Source organism: Gastrolobium bilobum, unplaced genomic scaffold (genome assembly GCF_033153095.1).
Source record: "Gastrolobium bilobum isolate Gb01-03AN ecotype WA unplaced genomic scaffold, APGP_CSIRO_Gbil_v1 utg609, whole genome shotgun sequence".
NCBI lineage: Eukaryota > Viridiplantae > Streptophyta > Magnoliopsida > Fabales > Fabaceae > Gastrolobium > Gastrolobium bilobum.
In genome coordinates, this window is record NW_026899102.1 from 8,378 (window position 1) to 21,672 (window position 13,295).

The 13,295-nt window shown below is 37.4% G+C and overlaps 1 protein-coding gene across 1 annotated transcript; it reads left to right on the forward strand.

Annotated features, from left to right (window-relative positions):
- Positions 1–2,342: 2,342 nt before the first annotated feature.
- LOC133287215 (LEAF RUST 10 DISEASE-RESISTANCE LOCUS RECEPTOR-LIKE PROTEIN KINASE-like 2.7) lies at positions 2,343–3,623 on the forward strand. The gene is made up of 3 exons (XM_061484775.1): positions 2,343–3,126; positions 3,304–3,348; positions 3,452–3,623. The coding sequence occupies exons 1-3, from the start codon at positions 2,343–2,345 to the stop codon at positions 3,577–3,579; spliced, it is 957 nt and encodes a 318-aa protein (XP_061340759.1). The 3' UTR covers positions 3,580–3,623.
- Positions 3,624–13,295: the final 9,672 nt, after the last annotated feature.

The following is a 13,295-nucleotide window of genomic DNA, read 5'->3' on the forward strand; positions in this document are numbered from 1 at the left end:
GGGACTAATGTGAATTTTTTTTAAAATTTGTAAGGGACCACGATTTCAACTAAATGAGTTTACTGTAAATTTCTTAGGGACTTCGAGTCTAATTTTTTTTTTTGTAAGAGAATAAAGTGGAAATATTATTTTTTGTTAGGAATCCAAAACGGACTTTATTTAAAAAAATTTTAATGGGGCATTGCCTTTGCCTAATCTAAATTTTTTTGGATAAAAAAAATTTACACTCACATCTTTAGATGTATTACATACGAGACATGTTGTACTTACAACAATTTTTCTTTCTCATAGATAAAATTTAGATTGGGGGAAGACATTTCCCCTTTAGAATTGGGGAGACCACCAATGTCAATAAAGATTTATACAGGAATTATGTATATGCATTTTCAAGTTAGTACGAGACTAAATTAAGTATTCAATTAGAGTTTAAAGTGATGGGTCGTGATGTTGCAAAATACCGGCCTCAGTAGTATGTATGATCTGCTGCTCATCGTCATGGTGGTTCAGCATTAGAGAGAAAATGAGAGTGGTACTGTACTGCACCTGTTGTGTTGCATGAGACCAGTTCTGAATCATAGGGAAGATACTCAGAAACTCTAGGCCTGTTGAATTTGGAGCTTCTCGCAAGCTGGCGAACGACTAGGTTTTTAGGCTTCGGAAGCTCAGAGTTGGGTTGGGACTTCAATCTGGGCCGTTTAAAATCATTGAAAGCCCATTTACTTCCCTCAGCTTATAGTGGCCTTACTATTGCAGCGTGGACTTTATATCAAATCCATCACCATTCCAGTTTATTCTTTCCATTGAGAAAACAAAATTATAGGTGTGTTTATTATGGTATTCTGTGTCTTTTCATCAGCATCATTGAAATATAGAAAATTTGATATTGTTATTTGTTGTTTCTTGATTACTTGAAGGTAATATATTCTTGGGGGAGTCAATTTATATCGATATATTTTTATAGGGGAATGATCCGTTTATAATCTTTTTTTACACATCACACTAAATATAATCGGTCATACACTCTTGGTTAAAGTATGACCAGTCGTCAGATATAATGTAATTTGTAAGAGTTTGTAAATAAAAATTTTGTAAATATAACTTTTCCCATTTTTATAAATTATTCTCTTCACTAGAACTTGAAAAGATGTTGTTGATGTTGATTTAAAACTGTGTATGACTCTAACGATGTGTCGCGATTATCATTTATTAATTAATGTAATGCAATGCAATCAACTCTATGACATTATTTTGAAGGTCTTAGTCCTAGCTAATAGATTTGAAAGCTGCTTGTCTCCAATTGATAAATTGAATTCTTCTCAAAGCAGTTTCTCAGTCATTGATTTCGTGTTGCTTCGTTACCTAAATAATTATGTCAAAAGTTTGGGAGTATGCCAGTATGGTCTGTAACTTTTGGTATTGAACTATAACGAAAATTCTCAAAAATTCAATTTATCAGTCATCAGTTGGGAATGTGTATGTCTAAGTGGTTGTAGATTTGAGACTTAGAAGTTTTCTTCACACCCTCTTGCTGAACCAAGCATGGTGTATCTACAAAATGTTTCTAATCAGTGTTTGAAAATAATAAAAAACTTTTCAAACAGCTTTGAACAGTAGAGACAAAAACCTATGTTCCACAGCAAGCAAGGACCATTCTCTTTTGTATAAATAGACAAATTTGAGTGAGTCCAATTGACTACGTTCAAATCCATGTGAATTCTAAGTACAGAATCTAACATATATAATATATATTGTTGAGGGGCTAACCTCGCTAACACGGTTACGACTAATTACTAATCAGGACACCCTCTTAATACTGTTTGTTAGGTTAATTTAAACTTTAGTTTTTCCTATAAAATACAGTTTACTTGCCATTACGCCAAAATTTTATATCTGTTATGGACTCAATCAAACTATTGTGTGTATGTTTTGAATTTATGCATTTTTAAATTGTTAAAATGCCAGACTCTTCATGTATTATCATATATACATTAAAAAAAAATTCTTTAAGGAATATTACTTAAATTTGTACTGCATCTTCAATCTTCACCAAAACACTCATTGCAGAAAAACCACAGAGACACATTAATCATTACTCTGTACACTAATGATCTATTCTCTCCATATTCTGTCCCCAGCTTAACAACGCAGAAAGGTAAAGCAACAAGTAAAGAGAACAAAGGAATAGATTAAAGAAACCAAAAGGGAATAAAAGCAAAAGAAGACTATAATAGCAACACTTCAGCTATATTCCTTCTTTCTTCGAGACTCTGCTATAGTTAATTTACAACTTCTGATTCAGAAACCATCTAGTTCTCTATGCTATCAAAAAACACATTCATACAATGTCACTACTAGTTATTCAACTCATTCTCTCATTTCTCACCCTCACAAGATCTCAATCCAGCATCTGCAGAACATCTTGTGGTGACATTTCCATCAAATACCCCTTTGGCATTGACGATGGATGTGGAAGCCCATACTATAGACACATCCTTGTTTGTTCTGACTCAGGAAAGCTTGAACTCAGAACCCCTTCTGGGAGATACCCAGTTCGCAACTTGAGCTATAGTGATCCGCACATTGTGGTCACTGATCCCTTCATGTGGAGCTGTGAGGATGGTGAGAACTTTCGTCCCACAAGGCCTTTCAGTTTGGACACCAGCACCCATTTCAAGCTTTCTCCACAAAATGAGTACATGTTCTTCAATTGCAGTGAAGACAACGTGATCATTCAGCCAAAGCCCATGTTTTGTGAGCATTTCCCTGAACACTGTGATTCATCGTGTGACAGTGCAAGCTATCTCTGCAGGCACATACCAGGGTGCTCCTTTGCTTTGAGCCGTAGTTCTTGTTGCTCTTACTATCCAAAAGCCACTGAATCTTTAAGGTTGATGCTCAAGTATTGTGCTAGTTATGCCAGCGTTTATTGGAGGAACGTTGGTGCTCCTCAGCCTTATGATCAAGTCCCTGAATATGGGATCAGGGTTGATTTTGATATCCCAGTAACCACACGATGCCTTCAGTGCCAGGATCCATTGAAAGGAGGTGGAACTTGTGGATTTGACACGCAGACTCAGAGTTTCATGTGCCTATGTAACGATGGAAACTCAACTACCCATTGTAAAGGTATGTTCAAGTCAAAACATTCTTCTATTTTATCATGTGTATAATTGTAGATAGGTGACTTAGAAAAACAATGGATTTGGTCCCTATGCCACCAGTAATTTCAAGTGTAATTTTGTATTTTGGAGTTCCTTAAGTTGAGTGATGAAGTAAATTAATTGGCTATTGTTTGTTTGGCAGATCATGATATTGAACAGCACAATAGGAGGGTCCATGTAATCGCAGGTGACAGAAATAAACTAACATTCACAACGATGTTAAGTTTTGAAAGTGGAACATTAGGCTAATGTTTGTGGTTGTGTTGTGTGCGTTGGAATTGTGGCTGCAGGGACAGTTACGGCAGTTTCAGCTGCAGGCGCGTTTGGAATTGGCGCTGGTATTTGGTACTTGAAGAAAGTGAGAGCTAAAGCACCAGTCACATGTGGAGTTCAAAGCAACGATAATAGACTATTCTGAAGACGACCTAATAATGTGAACCATAAAACACATATTCCTTTTGTTCCTTTACTCACCTTAGCTATTATGTTTATTTATTTATACAACAATTATACAGGCCTTGATATTGCTGTCATAATCATGGAGTTGCTTCCCAATTTTTCCGAGTTTCCAATTGTCATCTTCATTAATGTCGGGTTGTATTTTATGTAAAGTTTATTAGGAAGAAAGCACTCCGCTGGAGAATCATTTCTTTCTCACTTCTTTTGACAACGACCTCTGTGATTTCCTTAAGAAATGAATCTGGAAATTAAAGTGTCACATTTCTGCATAGCAGTAAATTGGTTGGGATACAGTCATATCCTTATTCCTACTCTGGTACATGCCACCAAAATGGGGCATCAGGAATCAGCCAGAACATGAAAATAGAGAGAGATGCAAATGTTAAGACATACTAACATGGTTTCCCAACAACACAACACAGGGGACCTGCATTGAGATTTATTGCACCACCAGCAGGGAAGCTGGAGCAGCAGTATAGATTGTGTTCTCGACCCATCTTATGGGCCATATTACAACAACCTAACAACAAGTGATTAGCTAAGAGAGGATAATAATCTTATCCTATCAATACAAGACAGAGGATAGATCACTTATCACATCTCATCCAATAGTCCCACTTAACTACAACGGACCAATGAGAGTAGGTTATATCAATTGATATTTTTCTAAAGAAAGGAAAAAAAAATAACTTTAATATTTTAATTTTTATATTCACAGGAACGCACAATACAAAATCTCCTGTCGCACCTATAATATTTTAATTTATATATTCACGAGAATGCACAATACAAAATCTCCTGTCGCACACAATGATCTGTATCTGTCGTAGTGAAAATGCTCTCCTATACTATAGGTAACTCACATATGAAATGGAGTTAAACCTAAGGTACAAACTTTTACGATTTGTTACTTTCTAGCTGTCACTGAATATATATCTCACATTTTTGCTACACGCCTTTTCTCCTCGTGAATAATTCGGGGCAACTTTCGTACCCAGATAGAACAAAATAAGCACCGTTAGGATTGCATCCTTAGAAGATCTTGGTATTTGTCGTTGATCACATAGGCATATTCAAATCTGTTAAAGAATCAATTCAACCCAAAACTTTAAGACTTTGGGTGAGGGCCTTTTTAATGATTTATATTATATTCTTTAACAAAATCTTACCCTGCATGTTTATCAAACAAGTTGATATATTCTTTACCAACAACTCAACGAAAATTCAGTCTATAAAAATCACTAACCTTGGCATCCTTTCGATTAGGCCATTCACAACTCAATCAAGTGGCCATTAACAAGATGAATGCGTCCAAATAGGATTTTGGCTTACCTGTTATGGTCGTCATATCATGGTGATTTTTTAGTCAATAAGTATATATGAAAAGGATAACCCACAGTATTACACATGAACACAAGCCCTCACATAACAAAGCCATTCAACAGTGAAGTTCTATTTTCAACTCATTCTCCACGTGGCCCAACTAATCATCAAAGAGAAGAAACTGATGCAGTTAATCTGTTGTCTTAATAGATAGAATTAGTTAGAATCTGTTATGGAATATTAAGCTTCTTTGTTAGTTTCTTTTATCAGCATTCAGTTATTCTGATCTTGTATATATAGACTTAAGTCTTGTTTTATTCCTCATAATTGAGAATTCAATGAAAGTTGTCAAGTTCAATATGGTATCAGAGCTCTGGTATTTCATCTCAAAAATTTTCCTTTCGATCTTTCTTTCTTCCTTCTTTCTTGGAAATTTCCTTTCTTCTTTGTTAACAATGGCAAATCAAGCCATAGATTCATCAAGTCCTTTCTTTATGCATTCAAATGAAAGTCCTTCATTGGTGTTGGTTTCTCCTCCGTTAACAGGAGCCAATTATCATACCTGGGCGCGAGGTATGAAATTAGCTTTAATCTCAAACAATAAGCTTGGATTCATTGATGGAAGCATTGAAGTTCCAAATGCAGAAGATCCAAATTTTCCAGTTTGGCAGTGCTGTAACAATATGGTTATGGCGTGGATACATCCTTCCATCTCGGAATCGATAGAAAGATCCATAATCTGGATTGAACGTGCTCGTGAAGCATGGTAAGATCTGCAAGAACGCTTTTCTCAATCTGATTTGTTTCGTACCTCAGATCTTCAAGAAGAAATGTACAAACTACATCAAGGATCCAAAAACGTTACTGAATTCTTTACTGAGCTAAAAACTATGTGGGATGAGCTTGAGAATCTCAAGCCATTACCAACATGTAGCTATCCAATTCCTTGTGTATGTGGAGAAATCACCAAAATGCGAGATTATCGTGAGCGTGATCATGCCATCAGATTCTTGAAAGGATTGAATGAGCAATATGCTCAAGTCCGATCGCAAATTATGCTGATAGATCCTTTACCAAACGTAAACAAAGTCTTTTCTATGATTGTGCAACAAGAAAGGCAATACATGGCTGAAAATCATACAATGATTCTGTCAGTACTCAAATTTTGAATGTGACTAGGGATCGTAATTTTACTGCGGCTAATCGAGGAGGATTCAGCAATGGTGGTCGATCAGGCAGAGGAGGATATGTTAATCGTGGAAGAGGATTCAATTACGGAGGAAGAAACTCAGCTCCTAATCGCATGTGCACTCATTGTGGTAAAGGAAATCATACAATTGATACTTGTTTCGACGTTCATGGTTTTCCACCAGACTATAGAACGAGAAATAATGTTTCACACCAAGCAAATGCAGTAACTCATCAAGAAAGTGATTCAACTGCACTAGAAAACATAGATTCTCACTCGGGAGTCAATCTCTCGCATAGCCAATATCAGCAGATTATGGTTCTTTTACAAAATTCAAATGTGAATTAGAACAATGAAACAGTGCATGCAATGAACTCAGTCATAGTTTCAAATGCAGAAACAGTTTCACAACCAAGATCCTCAGGTGTGCAATGGATTGTCAACACAGGTGCAACTGACCATATTACTCATATTAAATCTCAGTTTTCCTTATTGCAAAAGATTAATTCAATTGCTATAATTTTGCCTAATGGTTCACACATAATTGCTCATTATTCTGGTATGGTAGTGTTATCATCTACACTAACCCTTACTGATGTTCTCTATACACCTGAGTTTCATGTAAACCTTATCTCTGTATCAAAACTTTCCAATTCCCTTAACTGTTCCATAACCTTTCTTGACAATTGTTGTGTGATTCAGCAGATAAATACCCAAGTGATGATTGGTACTGCTGAGCTCAGAAATGGTCTTTATGTGATAGTTAACAATGTGGTTGATAAAAGTTAGCAAAGCCATGCTCCTCATGAAATAAAGTGCAATGTGTTGAATAAAGAAGACTCTGCTCTGTGGCATCAACGATTGGGTCACATATCAGAAGAAGTTTTACGCACTATATCTCAGCAATTTTCTTTCATACCATGTATTCATATAAACCCTTGTGATATATGTCATCTAGCTAAGCAGAAGAGATTTCCTTACTGTACAAGTATCAATAAAAGTAGCAAAGTCTTTGAGCTTTTACATGCTGACATCTGGGGTCCTTATTCTATAGCTTCAATTCATGGGCATAGATACTTTCTTACACTAGTAGATGATTTCAGTCGATTTACTTGGATTATCTTGATGAAAAGCAAAACTGAAAAGTGTATGCATCTGCAGAATTTTATTATTTTCATTGAGAACCATTTCAACACCAAGCTTAAGACATTACATGTAACACCCCGTTCTAGAACCGGTTTGTTAACATCGCATTATGATATTAAGCGCAGTTACAATCACATTGGCTCAATTAAAAATCCGGATAAATTTTTCTTTTTAAAACGACGCCGAATTTCAAATATCCGATTGCGTGATCATAACCATATTACCTTGCGGAATCAGATAAATCAAGCTTAACATCATGTACTTATTCCATTTTTAAACCATTAATTTACTTCTTATTTAATTCACAACTTCTACTATATTGTAGATCTCTTCGTTAGCTACGCGTGGGTTCAAACCGCGCTCAAATCGGAGCACTGTAGCCTAAGTTATAGGTTTTCTACGAAACGAGCGCGTGAATCCTGCTGATCCCGGCGCGACCGGCGCCATCTGCGGCGCGACCGGCGCCAACGAAACAGAAGCTCCCGATCGAAATGGCGCTGGAGGCGCCAAGGTTGGCGCAAGGTGCGCCAGCTGGTGATCCCAGCGCGATTTGCGCCAACGCCGACGCGATTTACGCTACGAAACAGAAGCTTTCGAGCAAAATGGCGTGCGGTGCGCCAAGTTTGGCGCCAGGTGCGCCAAAGCTCTGAAGGTTTCACCAATTCTTAGTATTTTACCTCTAACTAGAGTTGTACTTGTCCAATTCACACAATATTGGTCTCTATGGAAAGCTAAGAAAAATATCTACAACTTCCATACATACACCGCGGTCCAAATCTATCATATAAATTCCTCTCCATAATTGGTTCTTAGTTCTTGCATAATACAAACACATCTAAAGGGACATACATGCCCTTTTCCTCATGGCTTGTACTAAAATTTGGGCAGCATAATCCTTGTTTTCTCAACAATTCCCAATTTAGAACTAGGTACCTAATATGATTTCTCAGCCCAACCAATTCAATAACTCAATACATAAAAGCATGCATATATTGAATTTCAAGTAGGCATCATTTACAGTACATATTCATTACAAATCATGGAACTTAGCTTACAAAACACTATGATCATTCCCTTGGCTCCCATCAACAAAAGAGATGACCAAAGGCATGAGCACAGGCTAAGTCCATTCCAATATACAAATCATAAATTTATCATTGCCTATTAATTACAATTCTATACATGTGAGCTACAAAACAACATGTATAATCTCAAAAATTGCAACACTTCATGCATATGCTAATCCAGATATGGCCACTTGCCACTGGTGGCTCCTGCAGCATCCTTACCTGAAAGGGGGTCCCCACAACACGGGGTGAGATATACGAATATATCCAGTAAACCAGGGGTCCTTGGAGCATCTCTCCACCCCACAGTTCCATATCAGTGTAATAGCAATAACAATAATAATGCAGTAAATACATATCCATGCAAAGTGCAATAACATCTCCAGGAGAAATCCCTCGAGCTCTCAAGCTGTCCTAAGGAAACTCAGATGCAAATAGTCCTACTGGCCAGCTAACTACCAAGTATGATTTACGCATCGTCATGCCACATACCAACATAGGGAAACACCATCTTATGCCACACCAAATGCATACACATACGTATAACAAAGCATTACACTATTTTATTGCATTTATATACACTATAATCACCACTACCCTTTCAGGGCTTGGTGGAACAATCAAGGGAATTACACCCAAGGTCCAAAGGCTTACCTCAATGCTTCAGTCGACCTTTGTTCTTCACCAACAGTTTCAGCAATCAACTTTTACAAACATACACCTATACAAGGGTAATGCAATTAACATATTGCATTCAAGGATAACTCATCATCATCAATCCAAGCTATCCTATTCATACCACAACACAAGGATGAACTTACCTATTTCAAGGACTAATCCATCTCCATTGCTTGCTCCAAAGGCTGGTCAATTAAGGTTGATCCAATTGCCTCAATCCTAGACAACACAAGGATACAATCAATGACCAACCAAACAATAGTTCAACAATGCAAGAAAACTCATAACCAAGTGTCATATTCTTGCAATTTTCCAAACCTACTCATTTGACTACTAAGCTCATTTCTAGCATTTTTCATAACATCTACTAAGTCTCAAACTTCCTAGAGCATAGCCAATTTAATCACATTTCTATGAAAACCCTAATACACTATTCACAAACCCTAACTCATGCAAAAATCTAGGGATTTAGTGTGCAAAGTAGTGGAAACTTACCACCAATGACCACACAACGATGCAATGAGCGCTCCCCAAGCTTCAATGGAGAGAATCACCCCAAAACCCCAACTCTCACCAAAAGGGGCGAATTTTGGAGGGTTGATATCTCTCTCCCCAATAACTCCCACTCAAAACAAAGTTAGGATTATAAAAGAGGGGAAGAATCTAAGTGGTTTAGGCTTTTGAACGGATGGATTTGGTTGAGATTTGCTTTCTCTCTTTCTCTCTCCCTTTCCTCTTCCTTCTTTCTCCTTCTTCTTCTTTCTCCTTCTTTTCTTTCTGCTGGTGTCGTGAAAATGGGGAGGGGAATTGGTTGTTTTTTACTTTATGCCACTTAACTTTGTTAAGTGGTTAAAAAGCGGGTATCGGTTCATCTATCTATTCAACTCCATTAATTACCAAACTTTACCCAAAAGTCTGGAATATTATTCTAGGAATATTACTATTTTTATTTTTATATTTTGGGCACTTTCGCTAGTACCCATTTATACCCCTTAATTTTCACTGAGTACACTTTTTAACTCCAAAGTGACTCAGATTCATTTAATTAAATCTTATACTTAATTTTACTCACTAATACATGCTTAATTATTTAATTACATGCAATTTGCTAATTAATTAGGTTAGGGCTATTATATTACACAGTGGTAATGGACAAGAATTTCTCATGCGTGATTTCTATCTTCAAAAGGGCATTTTACATCAAACCAGGTGTGTAGAGTGTCCTCAACAAAATGGGATTATTAAACGTAAGCATCAACACATCCTAAACACAGCACGTGCGTTTTATTTTCAAGCCAACCTACCAAGCAATTTATGGAGTTATGCTGTTACTCATGCTATCCACTTGATCAACAAAATTCCTTCTCCCACCCTTGCTCAGAAATCACCCTTTGAACTACTACATGGAACTCCTCCCACTTTAACTCACCTCAAAGTTTTTGGATGCCTCTGTTATGCATCCACACTTCAATCTGGTCGAACCAAATTCTCCCCAAGAGCCAGAAAAGCTGTGTTCATTGGCTATAAAGAAGGAACAAAAGGTTACCTTTTATATGACCTTAACTCTCACAGTTTATTTTTATCCAGAAATGTTACCTTTTATGAAAACCAATTCCCTTTCCACAAAACACCAAACACAAATACCATTCCCACTTCTCCACAAATCCCACCCACATATGATATTGATTCTTCACCACCCACTAACCCAAATCCCGAATCTATATCCTTAAATCCACAACATGACATCAACTCTCCACCCATTAACCTTCCCATACCACCATATACCAATACTAGCAATCATAATTCTCCTGCTCTTCGAAGATCCACACGTGAAAGAGGACCACCACGTTATCTTGTTGACTATCACTATGGCCTTTCTACAGCTCACCATACTCAATCACATGCAGGTATTTCCTCATTCTCCACCCCTTATCCATTATCTACTGTATTATCATATAATTCTTGTGCACCCCACTACAAATCTTTTTGCCTTAATGTTTCTATTCATCAAGAGCCACGTACTAATAACCAAGCTATCAAATCTGAGAACTGGAAAAAGGCAATGGATGCAAAATTACTTGTTCTCAATCAAAATGATACATGGTTCATAGTTGATCTTCCATACGGTAAATAACCCATCGAATGCAAATGGGTGTACCGCATCAAGTATAAATCGGATGGCACAATTGAACGACATAAGGCGCGTTTGGTGGCCAAAGGCTTCACTCAATTAGAAGGCGTTGACTACTTGGATACATTTTCACCAGTAGCCAAATTAACTTCTGTACGCACTCTGTCAGCAGTTGCAGCAGCCAAGGGATGGTTTCTTGAACAATTGGACGTGAATAATGCCTTATTACACGGAGATCTTCATGAAGAGGTATATATGCAATTGCCTCCTGGTCTCTTATCTCCACGGCCCAATCAAGTCTGCAAACTCCTCAAATCCATTATGGCTTGAAACAAGCCAGCCGACAGTGGTATTCCAAACTTACCTCTGCATTATGCTCGCTTGGTTATATTCAAGCTCAATCAGATCACTCAATGTTCACTCTATCTGCTGGTTCTTCATTCACAGTGCTTCTCATCTATGTGGACGACATTGTGCTTTCTAGTAATGACATGACTGAGATTAAACGTGTTAAATGTTTTCTGGACAGCAAGTTCAAAATTAAAGATCTTGGACAACTTCGATTCTTTCTCGGTCTTGAAGTTGCACGCTCCAACAATGGCATTCTTCTCAATCAACGCAAATATGCGTTAGACATTCTATCTGATGAAGGCATGCTGGCAGCAAAACCAGCAACCACACCCATGGAATCTTCTGCAAAACTCACTCATGACAGTGGTGTTCCTCTATCTGATCCCTCGCTTTATAGAAGGCTTATTGGTCGCTTACTTTACCTCACTACCACTCGTCCTAACATTTGCTTTGCCGTACAACAGCTCAGCTAGTTTGTCTCTCGACCATGTGATATTCACTTAGCAGCAACAAAACGAGTTCTTAGATATTTGAAAGGGGTTCCATCTACTGGTTTATTTTTCTCCTCTCAATCTGATCTCACACTATCCGCATTTGCAGACTCAGACTGGGCATGCTATCCTGATACCCAAAAGTCCATCACTGGTTATTGCGTTCTCATTGGAGCATCTCTTATTTCATGGCGCTCGAAGAAACAATCAACCATTTCCCGTTCTTCTTTTGAGGCGGAATACAGAGCTCTTGCGAGCTTAACCTGCGAGCTTCAATGGTTACAATATCTCTTCAACGATCTTCACATCCCTTGGCAACGTCCAGCATCAGTGTTTTGTTACAGTCGGTCTGCCATCTACTTGGCTAAGAATCCCACATTCCATGAACGTTCCAAGCATATTGACATTGATTGTCACGTAACACGTGAGAAGCTTCAATCTGGTTTACTACATTTGCTCCCTATTTCCAGTTCACTGCTACTTGCTGATGTTTTTACTAAACCATTAGCTCCATCATTGTTTTCTGGATTTATTTCCAAGCTAGGTCTGCTCAACATCCATACTCCAGCTTGCGGGGGGTATTACACATGAACACAAGCCTCACATAACAAAGCCATGCAGCAGTGAAGTTCTATTTTCAACTCATTCTCCACATGACCCAACTAATCATCAAAGAGAAGAAACTGATGCAGATAATCTGTTGACTTAATAGATAGAATTAGTTAGAATCTGTTATGAAATATTAAGCTTCTTTGTTAGTTTCTTTTATCAGCATTCAGTTATTCTGATCTTGTATATATAGACTTAAGTCTTGTTTTATTCCTCATAATTGAGAATTCAATGAAAGTTGTCAAGTTCAATACACAGTGAAAGGGTTGATGGTATTTTAATCTAGTTGAAGCATCAATTAAAGGGGCAATTAAGAACTTGTTTTGCTTACTTTGTCAAGCTGGGTAAAGTAATTGTTAGAAATGGTAATGGCAGTTGAGGCATGAATACTATCAATCAGGCCATCGGCACAACCATCCAAAAAGCAATGATCAATCCAAATATTTGAGGAAGAAAATATAATGATGCCATCCTCATCAGAGCATTGACGATGGCCAACATGAGCTGGGGTACTACTCCTTGCAAGTTACAAGGGCAACCTTGCTTGGCTTACAATCATAGATGCGAATGCCATATGCAAAAACACGGCTAACACCTTGTGTTGTAATGCAAGGCTCATTTGCAATTATTTTATCTATTATTATAAATAAAATAATCTTTATTATAAAAATCTAAATTTTATGATTCTAA